The sequence below is a fragment of the Coregonus lavaretus genome, assembly GCF_964263955.1.
Source record: "Coregonus lavaretus genome assembly, chromosome: 8".
Lineage (NCBI taxonomy): Eukaryota > Metazoa > Chordata > Actinopteri > Salmoniformes > Salmonidae > Coregonus > Coregonus lavaretus.
Window position 1 is genome coordinate 41231409 of NC_139995.1, and position 21966 is coordinate 41253374.

At 42.1% G+C, this 21966-nt stretch overlaps 3 protein-coding genes across 5 annotated transcripts; 1 reads left to right on the forward strand and 2 right to left on the reverse strand.

The window, feature by feature from the left end:
• Nucleotides 1-207: 207 nt before the first annotated feature.
• Nucleotides 208-2234, reverse strand: LOC311133152 (putative G-protein coupled receptor; the record flags this gene model as incomplete). The annotated part of the gene is made up of 3 exons (XM_084166592.1): nt 208-1118; nt 1424-1584; nt 1993-2234. 3 exons carry the CDS (start codon nt 2232-2234, stop codon nt 208-210), a joined length of 1314 nt encoding a protein of 437 aa, XP_084022718.1.
• A 2969-nt stretch (nt 2235-5203) lies between these two features.
• LOC311133257 (uncharacterized protein) lies at nt 5204-12308 on the reverse strand. 3 transcript variants are annotated; one of them, XM_084166744.1, is made up of 6 exons: nt 12197-12308; nt 11616-11796; nt 11196-11352; nt 8410-8597; nt 7785-8010; nt 5204-5689 (listed from the first exon to the last, which is right to left on the reverse strand). In XM_084166744.1, exons 2-6 carry the CDS (start codon nt 11775-11777, stop codon nt 5580-5582), a joined length of 843 nt encoding a protein of 280 aa, XP_084022870.1. In that variant the 5' UTR covers nt 11778-11796; nt 12197-12308; the 3' UTR covers nt 5204-5579. The 3 variants fall into 3 exon arrangements, with proteins under 3 accessions (XP_084022870.1, XP_084022871.1, XP_084022872.1); XM_084166745.1 differs by having other exon boundaries at nt 5256-5689; nt 7785-7968; nt 12197-12295; XM_084166746.1 differs by having other exon boundaries at nt 5261-5689; nt 11667-11796.
• A 379-nt stretch (nt 12309-12687) lies between these two features.
• LOC311133282 (U3 small nucleolar RNA-interacting protein 2-like) lies at nt 12688-19998 on the forward strand. The gene is made up of 14 exons (XM_084166769.1): nt 12688-12928; nt 13034-13119; nt 13241-13353; nt 13488-13555; nt 13668-13709; nt 13945-14071; nt 14239-14456; nt 14549-14649; nt 14739-14873; nt 15015-15077; nt 15230-15375; nt 16353-16432; nt 18433-18506; nt 19074-19998. The coding sequence occupies exons 1-14, from the start codon at nt 12851-12853 to the stop codon at nt 19189-19191; spliced, it is 1449 nt and encodes a 482-aa protein (XP_084022895.1). The 5' UTR covers nt 12688-12850; the 3' UTR covers nt 19192-19998.
• Nucleotides 19999-21966: the final 1968 nt, after the last annotated feature.

The window sequence follows — 21966 nt, forward strand, 5'->3', positions numbered from 1 at the left end:
GTGGCATGGCATGTGTACAGTATTTACAAGTACTGTTCACTGAACTCCTTAGGTATCTGTCATGGTATCTTCAACCCAGCCGTCTGCCCAGTCTTGTCCAGGCTTAACAGTTTTAACTTAACTCTTCTGCCATTACAGCAGACAGGTACCAGTGTCAATACAGTGACCGCATATAAGTGGGGACCAGGTTAGTATATCAGGGGCGTTTTAACTGAAATCCTCAGGTATCTGCCCAGGTATCCTGAAGCCAGCCGTCTGCTGCCCAGTCTGGTCCAGGGTTTTCCTGGGGCTGGATGTGCAGGTGAAGCTGGCTCTGGTCTCCACCGTACAGCTGGTCCTCTGGAGGAACTGCAGGAAGTTCTCGTGGGCCGAGCCCTCGTGGCCGCTGGATATGGCCAGCTCGACGGGCTGGGCGGAGTAGCAGCGCCGTAGCTTACACAGCTCCTCCCTGATCTGGCGGTTCAGCAACCCGTAAAAGAAAGGGTTGACGGCGAAGGAGGAGTACGCCAGCCAGGTGATGGTCTCCTCCAGGTCGGCGGGGATTTTGGGTGGGTTGTTGATAGTCAGGTGCAGGTGGAAGGAGAAGTAAGGCAGCCAGCAGAGCAGGAACTGGCCCACAATGACCACCAGGGTAAGGGCGGCCTTGCCCCCGCCGAAGGGCCTGTGGTGGTGCAGCCTCCTGGGGGCGCTGCGGGTGGTGATGATGGTGGACTGGCTGCTGATGGAGTCCGAGCGGTGTTTAGGATGACTGGCCGTCCAGGACGGTAACAGTCCATGCTGTCTAGCCGCCACGCGGGCCACTTTATAGACGTTACAGTACACAGTGAAGATGACCGCAGTAGGCAGGCAGAAACAGGCCACTGTGAAGAGGACAGAGAAGGCCCGGTGGTGGCCGCTGTGGCTCCAGTGGAGGGAGCAGTGGGCGGCGCTGACGGAGCTCAGGCTGCTGTAGCTGGGCCAGCCGAACACAGTGGCCAGCCCCAGCAGGGCTGAGGCCACCCAGACCAGGACCATGACAGCTGAGGCCAGCTTCAGGGTCATCTTCACCTCGTAGCGCATGGGGTGGACGATGTAGTAGTAGCGCTCCACGCTGATGGCCGTGATGGTGAGGATGGAGGCTGTAATTAAAATCAAACTTGTTGCTACACACAGTACAACAATCAAATTAAAGTGATAAAAATAAACAGAAGATACTGTACAAAAGAGATGAATATAAGAACATAAAAAAACACTAAGAATGTGTAAAATAACAATAAAATCATCGATTGATTAAAGGCCATGTGTCCGAAATGGAACCCTATCCAGAGTATAGGCCTTGTGCACTACTTTTGACCAAAGCTCTGGTCAAAAGTAGTGCACTATATACAGAATAGGGTTCCATTTCGGATGCAGCCCTAATTTCTGTCTGTCCCTTGTACTGTACCTGCGATGAGGAACACGTTGAGGAAGACGTAAACCTGGCACTCCAGCACTGTGAACACTACGCTGGCAAAGTACGGCGAGTTGGACACAATGCCCAGGGGCATGAGCAGCACGGCACACAGCAGGTCCACCGCACACAGGTGGCACACAAAGACAAACTTCCTGAATTGAATGGAATTAACTGTTTTAATCCCCAGAGAGGAAACAATACACACATGATGCATTCATTACAACAAATTGAATTTACTGATGTCTGGTGAAACAAGTAGAATACATGAGATACAGTATCTAATAGATTCCATAAGTTAAAAACTCAAATTCAATAGTATAAGCAATAGAAACAAGGGAATTGTGCAATAGAAAATCATAGGGGACACAAGCTCCTTTTATCATGGATCTGTTTTTATGTATTTATAATCTGGTGTATATTTAACCTGCCCGCTGGCCAAAATGAGGACCACAATGGCAATAAATTGTTACACTTTTTGGTTATCCTTGTTGATTATGCATTGTGGTTGAATTGTGTTATTAACGGGTAAAAAAGAAATCAAATCAAAAAGTACCAAGTACCTGAGGTGTGGGGCCTTGACCACCACCACCAGCACGGCTGTGTTAGCCAGCAGGGCCACCACGTTCAGGGTCACCATGAACAATATCCCTGACAGGTCCTTGAAGCGGGTCTGAGCGTTGGGCAAGGTGCCCAGCTGTCTGCTAGGGGCTGAGGGGAGGGGCGACCCCAGCCCCCACCACAGGCTGTCATTGGCTGTAGTATCATTGAGGTCGGGGGTCAGAGGTGAACCAGAGTGTTCCATAGTTCACGATGAGAGTTTCAGAAGATACATCATGAACAAACCATTAGGCCTAGACCCCATCTTTCACTGTGGTGAGCCAGATGATTCATTCTGCTCAGGAGTCAAACAGTTATACTCCTTTTCCCTGTTGGAAGAAAAAGGAAGATGACATCAAGCGACTGGGAGTGTTTTTGGGGATAGTTTTGTATTGACAGTAAATCATCATAAGGCAAGTTTTGTAGGCCATTACATCTTCAAAGAAACAATGGTGAAAACAACACAAACACTGATATCATAATTTACCATTGCAAGAGCCAGCCAACCGGAGCGCAAAGTTATCTTATGCGTAAGCACTGTTAAGCACTGTTAAACCCTGTTCTGTTTTAATGATTGCAATGTCCAACTTAATACTGTCAAGGGATAATAACAACAATTGTATGTCAAATCCACAATGGAAGTGAAATTTTTCTGTTATTTAGGAATATGTTCTGTTTTCATTTTGTACACTGTCAATTATTCCTTGTGTTCAAAAGTATCCATAATGAAATCATCTATGTTGTTACCACCTATTAGTTTCATCACAGTTGATTGACACAGGTGTCTACCATCTAGCCAAAAGCTATGGAATAGGACATCTATAATTTATAATATTTATATTAGAATATTTATAATAGAAAGGATGCTCTCTCCACCCCCCCACCCCCCCTCTCTCTTTCTGTAAGAGGAGAGGAGGACAGGGACCTGATCAATAGGAATAATTCATGGAGGAGAGGACACCCTCTCACTCTCTCTTCTCTCCTCCATCCTTCCCTAACCTTTTGAAATGAGAGATAATGAGCTTGCTTGTTTTAGCAATGCAGCTGCAGGGGACTGACCCTGTTGATTAGTATGTGCCTAGTGTCACCCTGCCTGTGTAGGGCCATCAAAGTCTCACGCGATCTCTTACCAGGACAGACTTGATCTCCTGATCCCAGCGACACACACAAAGCTACTGCTGTTCTGCCCAGACCACATCAAAAACAATATAGTTCAATGAACACTGTATTTTGGTCACACTAATGCACAATATAGGCCTAGTCACGTTGATATTTCCCATGCTCCTGTTCAAAGATTGTATCAGACCCTGTGGATGTCTGTGTGTTTGTAACTTCAGAGGTAGTGGCTTTACTGTACCTGTAAGCCTAAATGTCAGGCATATAGTTACATCAGGTGTGTGACTTCAAAGCAACTTTATCTCCACCCACACAGCTCACATATTATGCCCTTCTCCCTTTGTGTGTGCCATGATCACACACACACACACACACACACACACACACACACACACACACACACACACACACACACACACACACACACACACACACACACAGTCACCTGAATCACTGCTGTGCTAGGAGCATCATCCTTTTCCCAGAACCTATTACTAATGCATTCTGTTCTGTTGTGTCTTATTTCCATGTCTGCCAAACTACCATACTAGAACAGTGCTTCCCTACTGATGCTCTCTCCCCCTGAAATCTGCTCTGGTGGCCGGACAGCAGATTGGCATGCCATGTTAATGAGATTTATCCACAGCACAGGAAGGACTAGTCAGTGCATGTACAGTACATTCTCGTGTGGTTATGTAAGGATGTCGCCGTTTTCATCCTGTCCTAGTATTAGGCCTAAATTCAAAATATGGCATTTCCTTTTAAGGTTTAAACAAGGCTTCTGAACTGGCCATGTCCAGACATGCAATAACCTTTGGTTGAATATCCCTACATTCTTAGGAAAATGACTTGCTAAAAAATAATTTTTTTAAAAGTCTACTTCACCAGTATGTTGCCCATCAAAAAGTATGATTTTCTTAAATGTCTAAACTCAAACAATTGAAAAAGGACTGTCAGGTACGGGAGCGCAAGAGGGTATTCCCAATTCTATGTACTTGAACAAGTTATCTAGTATCATTTGATTGAAATGAAAACATCTGCTACAAATAAATCACCCCTCTTTATGTGAGACATTCTTTTGATGTACCACAGCGGGACAATTCTAGTTCACATCAGCATACAACTCTTCTAGGCTGTTTTCTGTATCGATTAAACCCAACACACTGAGCTCCAGCTAAATAATAGGCTACCCAAGCTTATTTCAACATGTAAGCTAAGAATTTGTGTTATCAATTTAGGCACCAATTCAATACAAGTACCAATCGTATTTATTTCAGTGTAGAGACCAAGCACAAAATCTAGTTAGTAAATAATGACTTTAAACCACAATAAACCTTTTTGATTGAAATAATTAAATCATAACTCACCTGACATGAATTGGGAGAGTATCATAAATCCTTTATAAAATCCTCCTTGAGTTATAAAGGGTAAAACTACCTCAGAAGGTGCTGGTGTTTGTCTGTCCAAGTGGAACTCATTTACAGTATGTCTCCAGGCCAGCTGTGAGGCTCTGGTGTCTGGGTCGGCTCCAACAGATAGTAAGACAACAGGTGCACCTGTCCCTAACCCTGTCCCTAACCCTCCATCAACCTTTCGAGCTGACCCCAGGGACGGCTCACTAAGGCTGGCTGCTCCTTCTATTACCCCTGTTCCTGGCGGTCTTGGTCCTTGGGTTGACAAGTATCCCTGATGGATGGACGTCCTGTGGGAAGGACTTCTGGGTAGGACTGGTGAAGGTGTCAAAGGAGAGTAGTGATAGACTGATAGGTGATGTTCAGACTAGGGTCCTCAGAGACAGAACAACTGGCTGGGGGAGGGGCTAGCCACAGGTCACCGTTAGAAGCACATCAACAGAGGATCATTGGTGAGGATGCTTTTATGAAACCACACCCACCATCATTGTCCCGCCCACACTCTGTTTCTCTCATCTCTAAGTCAGTATATGACTGTCACACACTGTATGCTATGCCTCAGCCTACACACACACTTATCTGTCCTCCTCCTGTCCCTCCAGGACTCCCTACACACACACACAGTTAGGGGTTCAAAAAATGTTTAAATTATAAAAACATCATTTAATAGCATTAGTGAAGACCAGATTGGATGTTGTGAGATGAGTGGGAATCAGAAAGACATTTATTTAACAGGCACAATCATTATATAATAATGTGTTGTTAAGGCTACTATGTGAGTGAATCTATCACAAATGTAATCTATAACATGTGTAATCTACAGTACTCTTAAATCATACAAACAGACAAAGTCAATCTCCTTCTGATCAAAAGTAACATCATACAACTAAACTGTCTACACACTGACATCTGTTGGTGGAATAAAACATTGCACTTACAGGACAGAGTACAGTACTTGCAATGTAAACAATTGTTTGATTATAACCTGGTTTTTGGTTATTTGTATTTTTTTGACTGTAGATTCAACGGATCCCAAGTCTCTTCTTCAACAGTTTGTCTTCATTATTTAACTTTGTTCTGACGGCAGCTCGGATCGCACTGTAATCCACACCAAACTTTATCCTCACGTGATCTGGAAAAAATATATATTATCTATCTTTTATCATTAGAAATAAAAAACATACAGTGCCTTCAGATTCAGAGTCACTGGCCTACATACAATACACCACAATGTGAAAGTGGAATTATGTTTTTACAAATTCATTCTAAATGAAAAGCTGAAATGTCTTGAGTCAATAAGTATTCAACCCCTTTGTTATGGCAAGCCTAAATAAGTTCAGGAGTACACATTTGCTTAGCAAGTCACATAATACAGTGCCTTCAGAAAGTATTCACATCCCTTGACTTTTTCCACATTTTGTTGTGTTACAGCTTGAATTTAAAATGGATTCAATTGAGATTGTTTGTCACTGGCCTACACACAATACCCCATTATGTCAAAGTGGAATTATGTTTTTAGAATTTTTTACAAATTAATAAAAAATTAAAAGCTGAAATGTCTTGAGTCAATAAGTTCAGGATTAAATAAGTTCAGGAGTAAAAATTAACTTAACAAGTCACATAATAAGTTGCATGGACTCACTGTGTGCAATAATAGTTAACATGATTTTTGAATGACTACCTCATCTCTGTATACCACACATACAATTATCTTTAAGGTCCCTCAGTCGAGCAGTGAATTTCAAACACAGATTCAACCACAAAGACCAGGGAGGTTTTCAAATGCCTCACAACGAAGGGAACCTATTGGTAGATGGGTAAAGATTTTAAAAAGCAGACACTGAACATCCCTTTGACCATGGTGAAGTTATTAATTACATTTTGGATGGTGCATCAATACACCCAGTCACTACAAAGATACAGGCGCCCTTCCTAACTCAGGTGCCGTAGAGGAAGGAAACCGCTCAGGGGTTTTCTCATGGTGACTTTAAAACAGTCACAGAGTTTAATGGCTGTGATAGGAGAAAACTGTGGAAGGATCAACAACATTGTAGTTACTCCACAGTACTAACCTAAATGACAGAGTGAAAAGAAGGAAGTCTGTACAGAATAAAACATATTACAGGACATGCATCCTGTTTGCAATAAGGTACTAAAGTAAAACTGAAAGAAATGTGGCAACGAAATTTACTTTATTTCCTGAATACAAAGTGTTATGTTTGGGGCAATTTCAACATAACACATCACTGAATACCACTTCATATTTTCAAGCATGGTGGTGGCTGCATCATGTTATGGCTATATAAACTGAATAGAGCGAAGCACAACCCTAGAGGAAAACTTGGTTTAGTCTGCTTTCCAATAGACACTGGGAGATAAATGAAATTTTCAGAAGGACAATAACCTAAAGCACAAGGCCAAATATACACTGGAGTTGCTTACCAAGACCACATTGAATGTTACTGAGTGGCCTAGTTAAAGTTTTGACTTAAATCAGCTTGAAAATCTATGGCAAGACTTGAACCTAACTAAAGAATTCTATGAATATCAGCACAACTGGACAATTTTAGTGTTTTGGGAACCTATCTCTTGTCATATCCCCACAACCTAAAGAAACATTCTAGGAACCTTTAAAGAACAGACTAAATTTGTTCTGGGAACGTTATTGTAACATCAGGTGAATGTTTTTTACACCCTAAAAGAAACATTGTAGAATCATCCACACAACTGGACAGTTTTAGTGTTTTGGGAACATATCTTTTGTGATGTCCCTACAATGTTCCTACCATACTTTTCCCACAACCTAATAAAACATTATGGGTACCTTTAAAGAACAGAGGAAATGTGTTCTGGGAATGTTCTTGTAACATCAGGTGAATGTTTTTTGCACCCTAAAATAAACATTGTAGAATCATCCGCACAACTGGACAGTTTTTGTGTTTTGGGAACATATCTTTTGTGACGTCCCCACAATGTTCTCACCATAAATATGTTCTAGGAGCATTTTATACAAACATTCTATAATCATCAGCACGACTGGACAGTTTTATGTTATGAGAAAATATGCAGCAACCTAACGAATGTCCTGGGAACTTTCACAGAACCAATTTTGGTTTGCTTGGATGACTTTCCCTTGGGAAAGAGGTCCTCCGACCTCAGTGAGACAACCTGGTTATATGAAGGTTGAATAAAATAGACAGCAATAAGAAATAGACAAAGTACAGTACCTAGAAGGCCTCTCATGATGTCAGGGGGGAGTTGAGGTTTCTGGGTTTCCTCTTTGGCGATGTTACACCTCCTGCCCTGCAGACTGTGTGTGCCCAACGTCTCCCTGTCAAACAGCACCATCAGCATGGCTGAGATGTACTTCTTGAAGTCCATGATCTCTGAGATCCCCTTGTACAGATTCCTCTGCACTCTCAGACCCCCGGGGAGGTGGATATAGTTAGCGTCCTGATAAAGTCAAAGACAGAACTGAAGTGTCCATTGTCAGAGAACATTGCAAAGTTGATTTGTCAGAGACATATCTAGTTTTATTTTAGAGAGATACTTTATTTGAATTGCTTTATTTTATGGCCAGCAACGTTTGGATATTGTGTATCTCCGTTCATCATAAGTACTCCTAGCCTGGTTAAATTAGACTGCATGATGCACTTACCATTGTTTTAGCTGTGGGTGCAGCATTCGGTCTGGTTTAACCAGGCTAAAGTAATCCTAATGCCTATCTCAGGTCGTCTGTCTGAACCCAGGCAAACATTAGGCTATATACATAATTTTCTTGAGAGGACGAGTTGAATGTGACAGTAGCAGCAACTACAATGTAGAAAGGCCTGATGGGGGTGGTGACCTCACCTCTACTTCCTGTGACATCTGAACTGGCACGTCTGCATAAGAGATGCTCTGCCCCTCACAGCTCTCTGGGGTGACAACGTCGTTCACAACATCGTTCACATCGTTCCCCTGCTGCCCCCGGGCGTGGTCCAGAACAGTCCTTAGGTCATGGGCTGTGTGTCTCATCTGGGTCATCAGGTCGTTCATCTCTGACAAAGTATTACAAGAGAGTATTATGCACTGAGTGTACAAAACATTAGGAACACCTTCCTAATATTGAGTTGCACCGCCTTTTGCCTCAGAACAGTTTCAATTCGTCGGGGCATGGAGTCTACAAGGTCTCGAAAGCGTTCCACAGGGATGCTGGCCCATGTTGACTCCAATGCTTCCCACAGTTGTGTCAAGTTGGCTGGATGTCCTTTGGGTGCTGGAACATTCTTGATACACACGGGAAACTGTTGAGCGTGAAAAACCCAGCAGCGTTGCAGTTCTTGACACACTTAAATAAATGCGCCTGGTCCCTACCCCGTTCAAAGGCACTTAAATATTTTGTCTTGCCCATTCACCCTCTGAATGGCACACATACACAATCCATGTCTGAATTGTCTCAAGGCTTAACAATCCTTATTTAACCTGTTTCCTCACCTTCATCTACACTGATTGAAGTGGATTTAACAAGTGACATCAATAAGGGATCATAGCTTTCACCTAGATTCACCTGGTCAATCTGTGTCATGGAAAGAGCAATGTTTTGTACACTCTGAAAGTATTCAGACCCCTTGACATCTTCCAAATTTTCATACATTACAGCCTTATTCTAAAATGGAATACTTTTTTTTTTTCCCTCATCAATCTACACACAATATCCCATAATGACAAATCAAAAACAGGTTTTTAGAAATGTTTGCAAATGCATTAAAAATAAAAACAGAAATACCTTATTTACATTAGTATTCAGACCCTTTGCTATGAGAGTCGAAATTGAGCTCAGGTGCATCCTGTTTCCATTGATCATCTTTGAGATGTTTCTACAACTTGATTGGAGTCCACCTGTGGTAAATTCAATTGAGTGGACATGATTTGGAAAGGCACACACCTGTCTATATAAGGTCCCACAGTCCACAGTGCATGTCAGAGCAAAAAGCAAGCCATGAGGTTGAAGGAATTGTCCGTAGAGCTCCGAGACAGGATTGTCTCGAGGCACAGATCTGGGGAAGGGTACCAAAAAATGTCTGCAGCATTGAAGGTCCCCAAGAACACATTGGCCTCCATCATTCTTAAATGGAATAAGTTTGGAACCCCCAAGACTCTTCCTAGAGCTGGCCGCCCGGCCAAACTGAGCAATCGGGGGAGAACCTTCGTCAGGGAGGTGACCAAGAATCCGATGGTCACTCTGAAAGAGCTCCAGAGTTCCTCTGTGGAGATGGGAGAACCTTCCAGAAGGACAACCATCTCTGCAGCACTCCACCAATCAGGCCTTTATGGTAGTGTCCAGACGGAAGCCACTCCTCAGTAAAAGGGCACATGACAGCCTGCTTGGAGTTTGCCGAAAGGCATCTAAAGGACTCTCAGACCATGAGAAACAAGATTCTCTGGTCTGATGAAACCAAGATTGAACTCTTTGGCCTGAATGCCAAGTGTCACGTCTGGAGGCAACCTGGCACCATCCCTACGGTGATGCATGGTGGTGGCAGCACCATGCTGAGGGGATGTTTTTCAGCGGCAGGGACTGAGAAAATAGTCAGGATAAAGGGAAAGATGAACGGAGCAAAAAGAGATCAGGGAGATCCTTGATGAAAACCTCCTCCAGAGCACTCAGGACCTCAGACTGGGGCAAAGGTTCACCTTCCAACAGGACAACAACCCTAAGCACACAGCCAAGACAATGCAGGAGTGGCTCCGGGACAAGTCTCTGAATGTCCTTGAGTGGCCCAGCCAGAGCCCGGACTTGAACCCGATCGAACATCTCTGGAGAGACCTGAAAATAGCTGTGCAGCGACGCTCCCCATCCAACCTGACAGAGTTTGAGAGGATCTGCAGAGAAGAATGGGATAAACTCCCCAAATACAGGTGTGCCAAGCTTGTAGCGTCATACCCAAGAAGACTCGAGGCTATAATCGCTGCCAAAGGTGCTTCAACAAAGTACTGAGTAAAAGGTCTGAATACTTATGTAAATGTGATATTTCCGTTTTTTATTTTTAATACGTTTGCTAAAAATTCTAAAAACCTGTTTTTGCTTTGCCATTATGGGGTATTGTGTGTAGATTGATGAGGGGGCAAAAAACTATTTAATCAATTTTAGAATAAGGCTGTAACGTAACAAAATGTGGAAAAAGTCAAGGGGTCTGAATACTTTCCGAATGCACTGTAGACCACTCATGAGCAATCCCCCTAACTGATCCACCTTTTCAAATTAATATTTTCAAGATAACTGAGTACATTGGCAGGTTGTTCATCTCTGATAAAGTATCAGAAAATAATCAGCAACACCCATTTGACCAACGAGAATCGATTATTCGTCAAGACATTTTATAAAGATAGATAATAGCTCAACAGCAATCACCCTAACTGATTAGCCTGACCTTTCTCAGTGCATCATTGCAAGATAACTGAGTACATTGACAATGGTGTTTAAAATACTTGCAGTATCTGTCATGATAAGTATTTTTTAAAGTTAACACAAAAAAAGTTGAAGGTTGAATGTATCTAGTAAACCCCCCAAAATAGCCTATTTTGGCCAACTTTGAATAACCCATTAAATACGATTCAGTAATTCAATGAACAATGAGTGTAGTTTTATAATATACCTTTCATCTGTTTCAGTTCCCTCTCAGCCAGCTGTCTGCATCTGCGCTCATATTTCAGTTCCGCTTGCAGCTGATCAATTTTCATCAGGAGAGTTATGGTGTCGGTTCTCGTTTCAGGACTTTGATCGTCTTCTTCCTCGAAGGTGATTGGTTCACCCTGAGAGAGAAACAAAGTACGACACCATGGTGTAAAACATAGTACAGTTGAACTAGTACAGTACAGTACAGTTACTACAGTACATCAACCATAAAGGGTATTGTACATGGGCCATAATCCTTACTGATACAGCAGTGTGGAAAAGTAAGGGGTAAAGGATTCCGTGAAGCAAATTAAATACAAAAAAGTAGACTTGATTGTAACGGGGTGGTAATCTGCAGTAATTGTTTGTAATTGATCATCAATAAGATAACCTCTCTCACCTCTATGGGTGAATATCCATCATCTGGTATTCTGTACTTCTCCTCTATTACCTCACCAAAATCCTCCAGAGAATGATCCATGCCAATCTTCATCATTTTGACAGAAGAGCCTGTGTGGACACTGACAGAGTGTGTTGTTGTTGCTGCCCGCTTTGGCGCCATTACTCAGGTGGGCAAACGCCTTGATGAAATATATAACACAGGCACAGAAAATAAGTACATTTGACTAAATACACAAAACGTATTTTCATCAGGTCTGGAGCACTATAATTGTGTATTTGAATAAATAACATATAAATATTGAAACTGTACATTACTTTCTTCCATCAACTTTTAATCCCATTAGTTTTACATGGATATTACATTTAAATTGGTTATTACTACATTGATGATACTGTATGCGCTGCAATAACGTTAGCCACAAAGAGACTCATCTCTGTGGACGCCATATCAGGTCGTTATCGGGACGTGAGCTCTGAGGTGGCAGTTTTTTGGCATTTGCTAATAATTGGACAAATTAGCCAATTTCAAGCAATACATTACAGATTTTAACACATCATATTACAGCTAACGTTACCTACCTGTGTATTCAATTTCGTTGCTGAGATCGCAGTGAGAATGGATGCAAATCTTTGTCAGTACATGGAAAAGTACTCGCTGGTACTAGCTAGTAGCTAGAGGAAGTAGTACTGCAGTACTGCGGTGTATTTGGTCGCAGTAAGTATTTTAGTGTGTGCTTGATGGCAGGGAGAATATATATTTTTTAAGTTATACAACGAGGTAATTCAAATTTTCTAGGTTTGTGCTTAAGATGTAACCTTAATGTAAAAACATTATTTCATCCTTTTAATTATTTACTTGGTTTAACTGCGTTCTGCAAGGAACTATTTGTCAGGATCACATCTTATGGGGAATGATTTTGCCCCTGCACAAGTTTTCTGCTCAACATAACAGGCCTTGTCAGCCAATCAAATTTAGACGTTAGTTCCTACTTGCTCGATAGTCCAGTGAGAGCTCTGTATTTGTGGGCGGGACAAACCGATGCCTCAATATTATCCAATCTACACCTTCATTTCAAAAGCATGGGTCTGTGGTGTCCATTCCAGTTTGGTTGAATAAGAAGAGAGAGAACCCATGTGGGTCTAATGTTGATTTGCGTGGACAAAATTTGTGCTAACTAGTGCCAAGATTGACTAACTCTGAAGCACTGTTACAACAATCTATAGAATCGAATCATGTCTTTCTTTATAAAGAAAAAAGGACCTCCAAAGGTTTTCAAAAAGAGCGAGAATTCATCCGGTTCAAAACGAAAGGTAAGGAGGTAGCTAACGTTAGCTAGCTACACGTAGCTAGCTGTCTACCTAGCTACTACAATGCTAGCTATCTTAACTTTCTTCTGATCTGTGATGTTGGTTTAGAATGATGGAGACACGGGAAACAAACTCAAGAAGAAGCTCAATTCAAAGCACAATGAAGAAATCTCCAGCGACTCTGAAACAGAAGGGTAGGCTTACTTACTGTAGTTGGCTGGCTGACCAGTTAGCTATCTAAGTTGGCGAGCAAACTGATTAATTTTTAGCTGTGTGAGTGGACAAAACATCAGTTGAAACAATATCGTTATGTAGCCCTGCAGTGCACAGAAAAAGGAGGGCCAATGTCGAAGAAGAGTTTGATGAGACTCCACAGGAAAAGAAACTACGATTAGCCAAGCTCTACCTTGACCAATTGAGGGATGAGGGTAAGGGAGTAACGTTAGCTAGCTACTGTAACTATTAATTGAACTGTGCTAAATTGCTTTATATAAAACGTTGTGTTTAAGTGCTTGTTTGGAATCTGATGCTTCACTGTTCTGTCTTCATGTCTTATCAATAGAAGAAAAGAAGGCAGAGGAAGAGTCTTTTGAGACTGACCTGATAGCTGGAAGACTTCAAGAAGAAGTGGTAAGTGTACTAGCTCCAACATTGTAATGCTGATTATAGCTCTAATATACATCACAAGTCCTTTTATGAATATGGTATTGACCTTATAGTGACCAAGTTCTGTTTTCCTCAGCTTGAGCAGAAAGGAAAGCTTCAACGGATGGTTGCAAAAGATGTGAGTATCTGTGTTGGGTGTCTCCCATAAAAGCACTCTCTGTGTATGTCCATCCAGTATCCACACAGTATTAGTTTTCTATGGCCCATAGTGAGTTGTGTAACACCAAAGCTGTGGTCATTGAGTAGGGCACATTGAAAAATGAAAACAAACGTTTTTGATTGGACCTACCCATTTCTGTCCACTTCTGTTTCGTGCCTACTAAACACAACCCCTATGTTGTCATGGTTTCCAGCTCCTGCCACCAGACACATCAGAGATTCGTATGTTGCGAGGCCACAAGCTGCCAGTCACCTGTCTGGTCATCTCTCCTGATGACAAGCATGTCTTCTCCGCTGCCAAAGACTGCTCCATCATCAAATGTGAGTCAACATTATATTTGTTTGTTTACTTTCTTCTCCAAAATAATCAAAGATATGTTTGATGTTGTACTGAAATAGACTGCACAAAATCTGTCATGCTACCTAAAATGCAACACAGTTAAAGTGCGCTTACTCATGTATTCTCCCATTTTCTTCTGTAACTGCAGGGGATGTAGAGAATGGTAAGAGACTGCACACAATAGCTGGTGGGAGGAAAGGAACAGAGGATCGCCATGTTGGACATACAGCCCATGTCCTGTGTATGTCCATATCATCGGACGGCAAGTACCTGGCAACGGGTGACATTAATAAGTTGATCATGATTTGGGAGGCAGCAACATGTAAACACCTGTACAAGTTCACAGGACATAGAGGCCCTGTGTCGGTAAGCTCTTCTTCCTTTAAAATGTTATTTCTTTTAAATTCATATTATTTTTGTCGCACCCTCTCACAAACTGAGCCATCTGTTCTCCACAGGGCCTGTCCTTCAGGAGGGGCACCCATGACCTGTACAGTGCCTCTCACGACCGCTCCATCAAGGTGTGGAACGTGGACGAAAACGCCTATGTGGAAACCCTGTGAGTAGCTGACTAGTAATGTCTGTGTGTTTCTTCAGGTTGGCATAAGAATTGTTTGTGTTTTATTGACCGTGTGTTTGTCTCCCTAGATTTGGTCACCAGGATGTGATCACGGGGCTGGACAGTGGGAGTCGGGAGCGCTGTGTGACTGCAGGGGGGAGGGACCGCACTGTGAGGGTGTGGAAGATTGCTGAGGAGTCCCAGCTAGTGTTCCATGGCCATGAGTGAGTCTTCCTGGACTCCTTTCTCTCTCTTTCTCTGTGTTAGTCAGTCTGACAACACTGTATAGAGTCTGTTGGTCCGAGACAGTGTCTATTGTCCATGTGTGTTAACCTACTGGGAATGCTCCTCCCACTCTCGCTCAGGGGCTCCATCGACTGTATCCAGCTCATTAATGAAGAACACATGATAACAGGCGCTGATGATGGGTACGTGTTTGGATTTATACTCCACTAGGTGTCATCATACTTCACACCTGTAGAGGTTCTGTAACCACTTTGTGACTTCTCCCCAAACGGCACAGTATGGTGTCTTACAAATGTTTTCATTAGTCAAAAACGATTTCTCTTCCTCACCCCAGCTCCGTCTCCCTCTGGAGTGTGAACAAGAAGAAGCCCCTCAGCACGGTGAAGGCAGCCCATGGGCGGCATGGCGACGTGGGGCTGGAGCAGCCCTACTGGGTGGCAGCCGTGGCAGCTCTGCAGAACTCTGACACTGTAGCCTCAGGTACCACCGGCTGTGAGAGTCAGCAGCTTTATAACACTCGTCTGCACACAGCTCTGTCTCGTCTATACACACACAGCTCTGTCTCGTCTATACACACACACACACAGCTCTGTCTCGTCTATACACACACACACAGCTCTGTCTCGTCTATGCACACACAGCTCTGTCTCGTCTATGCACACACAGCTCTGTCTCGTCTATGCACACACAGCTCTGTCTCGTCTATGCACACACAGCTCTGTCTCGTCTATGCACACACAGCTCTGTCTCGTCTATGCACACACAGCTCTGTCTCGTCTATGCACACACAGCTCTGTCTCGTCTATGCACACACAGCTCTGTCTCGTCTATACACACACACAGCTCTGCAGAACTATTGACACCGTAGCTTCGGCTGTGAACGTCCTCTTCGCCAGCTTTGCTATACACTGTCTCATCTATACACACCGTGTGTGAGTTATTAGTAATGATCAACCCCAAACTTCCAGCTCTCCTTGCTATAATGCGTACTGGAAATCTGTAGTGTGATACTCTATATTAGTGCGCAATCCTTGGTCCTATACACTCCCCTCCATATTTAGTTGGACGGTGAAGCTAAAGTGTGTAAATTCGGCTCTACTCTAACATCCAACAAGTTTGTAGAGTCACAAGTTATTACGTGCTAGCAATATGGGAGCAAATACTAAACTTTTGACTACTTTGTCCAAAGACTTATGGAAAAATAACTTATTCAAATGGGGGGGCAAGATGCATAAAGTGCTATCATTTCTAATCGGATAAATATATATGTATTAAAATACTGTACTGTCACCTCAAACATTTGATCTCAAATCCAAAATGTTGGAGTATAGAGCCAAATGTACCAATTTTTAGCTTCACTGTCCAAATAAATATGGAGGGGAGTGTATTAGGAGTTGACTGCTAATATTTACCTGTCCAATTGATGCTGGAATTGAACAACTGTTGTCACTTGGTAGGTTCACACAACTCTAAGGTGCAGCTATGGAAGTGTGGCCAGGGGTTCCGTCACCTGGAGCCTCTCTTCAGCATCCCTGTGGTAAGCAAGTCCCAGCTACACTGCTCCATACCTAATAATAATAATAATAATAATATGCCATTTAGCAGACGCTTTTATGCAAAGCGACTTACAGTCATGCGTGCATACTTTTTTTTTTTGTGTATGGGTGGTCCCGGGGATCGAACCCACTACCCTGGCGTTACAAGCGCCGTGCTCTACCAGCTGAGCTACAGACTCCCCCCTGCAGTCACCCATTTAAAAAATATATATATATATTTCTCCTTTTTTATTTAACCAGGTAAGCCAGTTGAGAACAAGTTCTCATTTACAACTCTGACCTGGCCAAGATAAAGCAAAGCAGTGCGATTTAAAAACAACAACAGAGTTACATATGGAATAAACAAAACAATGTCAATAACACAATATAAAATCTATATACAGTGTGTGCAAATGTAGTAATTTATGTAGGTAAAGCAATAAATAGGCCATGGTGCAAAATAATTACAATTTAGTATTAACACTGGAGTGATAGATGTGCAGAAGATGATGTGCAAATAGAGATACTGGGGTGCAAATTAGCAAAATAAATAACAATATGGGGATGAGGTAGTTGGGTGGGCTAATTACAGATGGGCTGTGTACAGGTGCAGTGATCGGTAAGCTGCTCTGACAACTGATGCTTAAAGATAGTGAGGGAGATAAGTGTCTCCAGCTTCAGAGATTTTTGCAGTTCGTTCCAGTCATTTGCAGCAGAGAATTGGAAGGAATGGCGGCCAAAGGAGGTGTTGGCTTTGGGGATGACCAGTGAGATATACCTGCTGGAATGCATACTATGAGTGTGTGTTGCTATGGTGACCAATGATCTAAGATAAGGCAGGGATTTGCCTAGAAGTGATTTATAGGTGACCTGGAGCCAGTGGGTTTGGCGACGAATATGTAGTGAGGGCCAGCCAACGAGAGCGTACAGGTCACAATGGTGGGTAGTATATGGGGCTTTGGTGACAAAACGGATGGCACTGTGATAGACTACATCCAATTTGCTGAGTAGAGTGTTGGAAGCTATTTTGTAAATTACATCGCCGAAGTCAAGGATCGGTAGGATAGTCAGTTTTACGAGGGCATGTTTAGCAGCATGAGTGAAGGAGGCTTTGTTGTGAAATAGGAAACCGGTTCTAGATTTAACTTTGGATTGGAGATGCTTAATGTGAGTCTGGAAGGAGAGTTTACGGTCTAACCAGACACCTAGGTATTTGTAGTTGTCCACATATTCTAAGTCAGACCCGCCGAGAGTAGTGATTCTAGTCGGGCGGGTGCAAGCAGCGTTCGATTGAAGAGCATGCGTTTAAGAGCAGTTGGAGTTGGACGCCACGGAAGTAGTGTTGTATGGCATTGACGCTCGTTTGGAGGTTTGTTAACAGTGTCCAATGAAGGGCCAGATGTATACAAAATGGTGTTGTCTGCGTAGAGGTGGATCTGAGAGTCACCAGCAGCAAGAGCGACATCATTGATATACACAGAGAATAGAGTCGGCCCAATAATTGAACCCTGTGGCACCCCCATAGACTGCCATAGGTCCAGACAACAGGCCCTCCGATTTGACACATTGAACTCTATCTGAGAAGTAGTTGGTGAGGCAGTCATTTGAGAAACCAAGGCTATTTAGTCTGCCAATAAGAATGCGGTGATTGACAGTCAAAAGCCTTGGCCACGTCGATGAAGACAGCTGCACAGTACTGTCTGTACTGTCTTTTATCGATCGCGGTTATTCTATCGCTTAGGACCTTAAATGCGTTGCATTCAATCATTGTGTAGCATGACAATGTGGTAAACACCATTGGATGTCATTCAAACATTAAGCATTGAGCCTATTTGTATCAAATAAAATGTAATTGGTCACATACACATATTTAGCAGATGTTATAGTGGGTGTAGCGAAATGCTTGTATAGGCCTATGTGTATGAGAAATTGACTAGTACGAGTGTTCTGCATTAAAACATCTGTCTTCTCACTAAAGCATTCTGTCTCCTCTCTCTTGTAGACTGGTTTTGTCAACAGTCTGAAGTTCTCCAGCTCTGGAAAGTTCCTGGTGGCAGGAGTGGGACAGGAGCACAGGTATGTACCCAGCTACTTACCTGTCATACAGAGATACAGCCCAGAGCGTACTTACTAGCATTATACACTCATTGACTGACTGGCTGAATGATTGATTGATCAAAAGCCTCACTATATTGATCATATACTCTGTGCCTAACCTTTGAGTTAAACAAGCCTGTTTTCAGTGTTCTGTATGGAAGTAGTTGCAATGAGGACAGGTGCCCACAAGGTGGCACTTATTTCACTCCCAAATCCTAAGACCCCCTCGACTTCTTGTGGCAGTGATGGAAATAAATCCTTCCCTGTTTTTCTTATTACAATATTAAATGGCTTCTTATACTGTGTTCACGTGCTAGTTGGAACTCTGAAATGTCAGACTTGCTAAGTCATTGTAGACAGATGATCCCGAGTTTCCCACTTGGGAAGTATCAGAATTAACCAATGGGAAGATCTACGCAAATGACTTACATTATTTTTAACTCGGACACATCCTTATATACTACATCATTTTACTCTTAACTTTATTCATGCATTATCTGTTTTGTCAATTATCTTTGTTTTTGTTAATAAAGTCTTTATTGTCAGGCTTGGTCGGTGGTGGAGACTGAAGGAAGCGAAGAACGGACTCTATATTATTCCTCTGAAAAGACAACAGCCAGAGCAGGAAGAGGTCCAGAATGGAGACGAGAATGGGTGTAGCTGATCTATGTATGCCTTAGCCTGTGTATGAACATTTATTTAGATTTTGTAAATTAAATTCTTTACACAAATGCTATTTGTATTACCTATCAGTTAACTACAGTAAACAGGGGGGGGGGGGGAGAAAGAGAGAAACGACTTTTAAAAAATACAATAAAAACTCAGTTGAGGAATAGAAAAGGTTTTGTGCTCTGCCTGCATCTCATCTCTGTGTGCAGTTGGGCCTGGATTCCGGCCAGAGTTAAGCATGCTTAAATGGAACCTAATTCAGATATGCCATATTCTGATAATTCCACCACCTTTACCCATGATGAAACCATGGATAAGGTCTCACGAACCTGCCTGTTTCAAGTGGAAAAAGCATTTACTTATTTTTTTCCGATAGAAATAACACCATTGTCCATGCACTGTAATTTACAACTGGATAACAGCCGTTGATAAGAGCTAGGTAAATGAGTATGTTTGGATAAGGGAATTGTAAATATAAATGACACTCGATTTAGATATAGTTTACAATATCGCTGGAGACGTGAAACCAGTCATATGGCAGCAAACTGAAGCATATCAACTTTCCCACAGTATTATGTAGCATTTAAATTGTACGGCCTTAACTTGCAGGGATGGGCACTGTCGAATGTCTTAATTATAGGCTACCCCGACGTTCTCTATTTACTATTTATATCATGTTAAATATTAGCCACTATCAGTATCGACCATCAGTAGCCCTAATATCCACACATATTCAACTGCCAATTTACTGTTATTTCCGTTCAGTTTGTAAAGACTATATTATAACTATGCCATTTAATTACATTGTTTCGTTTACCTTCATTTGCTTACTCTGTAAACGCAGCCGTGTGATTGTTGTTGAGGATCATTAGTAACAGTTGATAATATATAAAGAAATGTAGGCTAATTAAATCGTTATGGAGTGGAGCGCAGACCAAGCCATAACAGTTTGAAACTGACACATAGCGCAGTACTTGGCCGTGTCATCACACAGTTCCATGGTTAGTGCAGGCAATCGACGAGGGTATAGCCTACTATTGTACACTATTCTCCCTAATATAATTATATGACCACTAATCTTCTGAATGTGGCAATTTTCAGAATGAATCAAACCACATCTTTCTTTCATGCGTAAAGGCTCTCCAAACCTGTTTTTAATTATTCATAAATACTTTCCTAGACCTAAATATTGTACATCAGAGTATTTTTTTTAAAATCTACCAGTTGGAGCTGAAATGAAGACGAATAAGCATATATTTTTAAAAGTCTTTCTTTCATTGATCGCTAATATTCTGAACCCATTCTCTCGATATTTTCTAGTCTGTCAAACTAAAACTAAAAAGTGCACCATATTTAAAGGGATGGGTTAAGATAAATGTACTAACAAACCCATTGAATGAAAACTCACAAAGTGGGAGGGTTTTCAGCGGTTGAATGAAATGTATTTAGAGCGCGCAAATTCGCCAGTCCTGCAGAGTGCGTTACGCGACTGAATAAGGTAGAATACTGAAGTGTGCAGGAAAGGCACAAATTCCTAATTCGGGAACGGCCCTTGGCGCATGTCTAGCTGTCAGCTACACAGCTTGTGGCCTGTTGATCGAGGAATCCCCTGAGATTTGGCTATTTGAAAATGAAATGCTTTTAACAGCTTTTGCGTCACTAAACATCTGAAACTCCTAAAATGAAACCTAAGTTTGGCTGCCATGTAGCCAATAGCCACCACTCCGACCATAGGTCTTAAAAACGACACTCGATTTTTATAGGCGATGATGGTGTTAATAATCAGTGATGTTTGTCGCTCCAAAGTGGTGAAACACATCCTGTGGTAGTATTTAAAGGAGATCTCTGAAGAGATTAGAAAAGCCAGTCTCAGTTCATTGCTGGTTTCTGGGTAAACACATTCACACTGTCAGAGATGAGATGGGTAAGACTAAGACAGGTTTCTGGTAGAGAGTACTGCTCTGTGTGTAGGCTGATGCTGCATCCTTTAGCCATTGGAATATACAGACTGTGCTGACTGATAATCACTGTTGTTTTACTCAGTATTGATGGTCGTTCCAGAGTGGTGATACACCTGTGGCATTTTAAGGAAAGGAGATTAGATTTGAGGTGACTAAGACAAGCTGCTCTTCTACAGTCATTGCTGCTGTCTCAGAAACAACTGTGAGAGAGAATATGTAGCCGTGTAGATGTTACATCCAATAGTAATTTCAAACAGATTGGGTGCAGTGTTTCTCTAGGTTCCTGGGCTGGGATGATGTTCACTGAGATGGTTAGCTAATAACACTGATTTAGTCCATTGCTAGTTGTAATTGAAGCAGTCCCCAAAGGAGGAAGGACCCGAGCTTGCCAGTCCCTGGCACAAATGAGGTTGAGAAACACTAGGGTAGACTGCTTCTTCCTGGAATGCTTGATGTACATATACCCATCGGCAATGATTGCTTTAATACATCCTGTCGAGCTACCACCAAAACTGCCTCGAGACTTCTGTGAACAAAATACACACTGGCATTTTATGTTTTAATAATTAAAAAATAACACAATTTATTTACATAAATTACAAGAAAGCACAAACTGGTTCACCAAAGTCTACATTAAAACATTGTCCTTTATACTGTATAGTAGCCTAGTTTTTAATCATCACTTTCACTATGGTTAATCTCATGTCATTCAAATGTAGTTTAAAAACAAGGGGCGAAATGATTTCAATAAGTGTTTTATATTAATAATACTCTAGTCGAAGAGAAAAATAACATTTTGATATCGTATT